Below are 4536 nucleotides of genomic sequence, written 5' to 3'. Positions count from 1 at the left end.
TTGAAACATCTTCTATCAGCTAAATTTTATCTTTTAGGGGTCTAATGTTGATAGAAGTTGTGGTGTGTTCAAAAGAAAACTATCTATTTTCAAATGAAAAGGACACACATTGGATTATGCCCCTTCCCTTTTTTCTTCAGCCACCTTGTGTGAGCCCAACCTAATATAGAGATACAGAAAAAGGATATCATTACTCTATAAGAAGTTACACTAATTTTTTGTCAGGTCTCATGTGCACTTACATACATACATAAATTGACCACTATATATCCTTTGGTTGATTTGGATATTGGATGGTCATGTGCCACCACCATCTTTACTGATAGTTAGAGCACAATGGCAGTTACGTAGGTCTAGTGTTCCATGCATGTACTAAGCACATTGAAGTACATTATCAATACATTTTTTTAGGAGAGATCAATATATCTTATGTGTCAACACGGGACAACCTTGCAGATAGTTTCACAAACGCTTTCCCTCATGAGAAGTTTGAAGCTTTCTACAAAGTTTTGGGCTCACTCCCCTTTGTGGATTAATCTAGTTCATTATCATGGCACTACCCCATACGTGAGTACTAACTCTCATTCATTGAATCACTACCAGGAAGGATTTGTTATTATATTTTAGTAGTGATGTGTAAATACAATTAGGAGTGCCACAACACTTTTGTTCCTCTTTAGGAGGTTTTTTTCCTATGGCCTTATATATGTGCCTACACTTTTAGGCCATACTAAGTCTTTTTAAGTCTTCTTTATTTGACACATCTCAATACAGTTTGAGTTGTGTTCTCTGAAGCTTATTCTTCTCCAAGTTGTATGCTTGCATTCTTGCAACCCTAAATCGAATACGTAAGAATGTGTTGAACCAATTTTCTTTCATAGAGATTACAATTGAGTTTGAAGAACGTTTTAGGTGTGCTAGTGTCATAAAGCATGTGTTTGTGTTGTTCTAACTAATGGACTTTAAGAGGTAAGGATATCATCGTCGAGTAAATCTGAAAGGGTTGCAGGCAGTAGGAGCATGTGTTTGTGTTGTTCTAACTAATGGACTTTAAGAGGTAAGGATGTCATCGTCGAGTAAATCTGAAAGGGTTGCAGGCAGTAGGAGCATGCAACGCCACATCGTGGTACTATAGTGAAACCACGGCAAAGCCGAACAAAACATATAAGTAGTTAAGCTAGGCTACGTTGCAGTTATCATTATGGATGATCCAAAAGTCTAAGTGGTTAAGCTAGCTGGCATAGTTGAGATGGCTACAACCGTATAGAGAAATTGCAGAGTTCGAAACAAAGTAGAGAAGCGCGGATCATTATTCTTTGAAGTAAGACTTGAGCAGCGCCTAATAGTCGGTATTAAATCCAGGCAAAGAGGATGGGGCTACGGACAGTGTGATAGCCATCGGACCAGGTAAGGGAGCCAAAGGAGATGATTTCGGTCACCCCAGGGGTAAAGAACCTGGACTCAGCAGAGAAGGTGACGCTGTAAGAGAGCTTCTGACCTATTGAAGTGAAGTATAGAGAGGCGGGTTGGACCTGCATCGATAAAATGGTCATGAAAATTTGATGAGGTTAGTATCGGTGACAATAAGTTTTTGACATACTCCCATGTTAGGAAAATATTGACTTTCCCTTATTTTACTCTTTAGTGATTTACCTAACGAGCTTTCCTAGGAAGGGACCACATACCTAGCTAATTGGGGTTGGAGGCCCCAAACACCATGAGCTTCTACTTGGGAGGTGCGACATCTCTGGCTACGTGCACTGGGGGAGGGTGCTATCGTCCCAAGTACACTCAGCCAGTGCAGGCTCCCTTGCAGAAACTCATGGTAGTCCCCCTCCCCTTCGTTCGAGCACATCTAGCTAGGTGTGTGATGCCCCCCTCGCAGTAACTCATGATGTCGTCGTAATCCCAAAGTCAAAATTATAGTGGGAATCTATTTGAAACTTCCTGTGTGGTAAGGTTGATGGAATTACTGACCTCGACTTGCACATCCGTGGGCGGCTCGACAGTTACATTGTAGGTCACAGTGTGAGCGGGGCCGACGTTGGTGACTGTTCGGGAGAAGGTTTGCCAGTAGGTGCTGCTCTCGTTTTGATAGAAGGCCGCGGAGAAGGAGGGGTAGTTGAGGTCACGAACGGAGCTGGTTGAGTGGTTGCTACACCGGTAGGCGCCCTGCTTGCTGAAGATGCTTAGCTGGTCGGTCGTGTAGTTGAGGCCGCACAGGAAGTCGAAGTAGTCTTGCATGCTTATGTCGTAGATCAGGCCCGGCCCCAGGGCCGCGTTCGGGTGCACGTGCCCCGCCCCGTGAACTAACGCATCGGACGCATACCCCGTCGACACGTCCAGAATCGGACTCCCGGTGTTGTCTGTCGTCACTGCGGATGTCATCACGGCCGACTTCACCGCCGCCGGGCTCCAGTCCGGATGCGCTGCCCGCAGCAGCGCCGCCACCCCCGACATGTGCGGGCACGACATCGACGTCCCCGATATTATGTTGAACTCCGTCCTCCGATCGTCTTCCGGCAGATCTGTAGGCGAGTTTCCGTCCGTCCACGCTGCCAGGATGTTTAGCCCTGGCGCTGTCACGTCCGGCTTCAGTATCTCCGGCACGAGTGAGTTGGGCCCCCTCGAAGAGAAGGCCGCCATCTTCGGCGCCGGACGCACGTGCAGCGTCGTGCCTTGGGGCACAAGGGTAGCCATAGGGGTCTTTGTGGTGGCGACATATTGCTGGATGAGTTGGCTGGCCTTGTAGCCGACGAGGACGGCTGGCAGGACGTGGCAGTCACCGATGAGCTCCTCGCCGCTACCTTTGTCGTTGGCAAGGATCATACCGGCGGCGCCGAGCTTCTTCACGACTTGACCCTTGGCGGCCCGGCCGATGATGCCGCGCTCGCAGAGCACGATCTTGCCTCTGACGAGGGCGGAGTCGAGGAGGCCGGAAATGCAGAGGGAGGCGTTGACAGTGTCGGCCCCTGGAAGTGTGGCGTTGGCAGCCATGACTAGCGGGGCGTGCAACACATTGCTGATGCAGAGGGAGATGCCAACCACCGAGGGGGCATCATCGCCAAGGATCACGTCGACCGGGAAATCGCGGTCGAGGCTGCTGGCGGCGACCGTTAGGATCCACGGCGCGACGTTACCGACCGTAAAAGGCGCCGGGCCGGCGTTCCCGGCGGAGGCCGAGACGAGGATGCCGGCGGCTGTGGCTGCAAAGGAGCCGACTGCGATAAAGTCGTGGGGGAGATCAACCGGGGTGCCGCCGATGGAGAGGGACAGGACGTCGACGCCGTCGGCGATGGCGGCTTCCATGGCGGCGAGGATGTCGGTGCTGTAGCAGCCGAAGACCCAACAGACCTTATAGACGGCGATGCGGGCGGCAGGGGCGATGCCGGAGGCGTTACCGGAGGCGGCGCCGAAGACGCTGGCGCCCGGGACCCGAGCACCGGCGGCAGTGGACGATGTGTGGGTGCCGTGGCCTTCCTTGTCTCTCGGGGATTTATATTCGAGGGTCTCGTTAACGGGCTTGCCGAGTGCCCCCTCGTAGCCCTTGTAGAAGGTGCGTGCGCCAATGAGCTTCTTGTTGCAGAGAGCCGTCCCGTTGAACGTAGGCCGGACCTCGCACGTGCCCTTCCATCGAGCCGGCACGTGGGAGAGCCCGTCGTCGGCGAAGCTGCGGCGGCCCTCCGGCCACACGCCCGTGTCCAGCACCCCGATGATGATGTCGGCGCCCTGGCGGCTAGCCTTCCACAGCCCCCCCGTGCTGTACGGGTAACCGCCAGGCCCGTCTCCCCGGAGGCCCAGGAAGGACGGCGTGCGGGTCGTCTGGACCTGTAGCACCGTGTCCTTCACGGCCACGGCCACCTCGCCCTTCGCCCGCAGCGCTTGCACCTCCGCCTCGGTCAGCCGCACGGCGAATCCCTCCAGGGCCCGGTCATACGTGTATAACATCCGGTCCTCTGCCTTGTCGGCCACGCTTCCCAGCACCGACCGCACGAGGCTGTGATGCCACGCCTTGCTGGAGCCAAAGGTCGCCATTAGCACGCTGGCCTGGCGCATCGGCGCATGCACGATGTATGTCTCCAGCCCATCAGGGGCCTCGGACGCGCCAGCGGCAGCTGAACTAAGAAAGATCAGGGCGCATGAAACGACAAAGAAGATTGAGATAATAGCTGCCACCATCTTGAGGTTCGCTTAACTAGCTCGATTGAGATTAAGGTCGCACTAATGCTGTGCGACTCCTGATCGGCTCCCATGGCTCTGCCGCCTCTCTATATACCTATACTGATTAAATCTTTGCCTCAATCTGTTGCAGGCCATTGCCGGCACAACCAGCTTTGCCAACCGACGCTATGGTCCTTGCCATTTCCGCCGCCGGCCTGGTCGATCTGCCATATAAAACTAGTATGATGATTGCCGGAATAAGAAAGAAAACAACACCATCATCCGGGTACAATCATCTTCATCGTAGATGGCCTTCCCACGTTGTGTTAAGCTGGGCCTTGCCACGGTGTGTTTACACGTGCAGCTTATGATCGA

At 53.0% G+C, this 4536-nt stretch overlaps 1 protein-coding gene across 1 annotated transcript; it reads right to left on the bottom strand.

Moving 5' to 3' along the window:
* Window positions 1–1024: 1024 nt before the first annotated feature.
* On the bottom strand, window positions 1025–4228 carry LOC148039709 (subtilisin-like protease SBT1.7). The gene is made up of 2 exons (XM_087665399.1): window positions 1978–4228; window positions 1025–1532 (listed from the first exon to the last, which is right to left on the bottom strand). Exons 1-2 carry the CDS (start codon window positions 4177–4179, stop codon window positions 1353–1355), a joined length of 2382 nt encoding a protein of 793 aa, XP_087521525.1. The 5' UTR covers window positions 4180–4228; the 3' UTR covers window positions 1025–1352.
* Between the last annotated feature and the right edge of the window lie 308 nt (window positions 4229–4536).

The sequence above is a fragment of the Lygodium microphyllum genome, chromosome 2 (genome assembly GCF_053477565.2).
Source record: "Lygodium microphyllum isolate KBCC chromosome 2, Lygodium_microphyllum_v1.1.10, whole genome shotgun sequence".
NCBI classification, from domain to species: Eukaryota; Viridiplantae; Streptophyta; class Polypodiopsida; order Schizaeales; family Lygodiaceae; genus Lygodium; species Lygodium microphyllum.
This window is presented reverse-complemented; position numbering and strand designations above follow the sequence as displayed.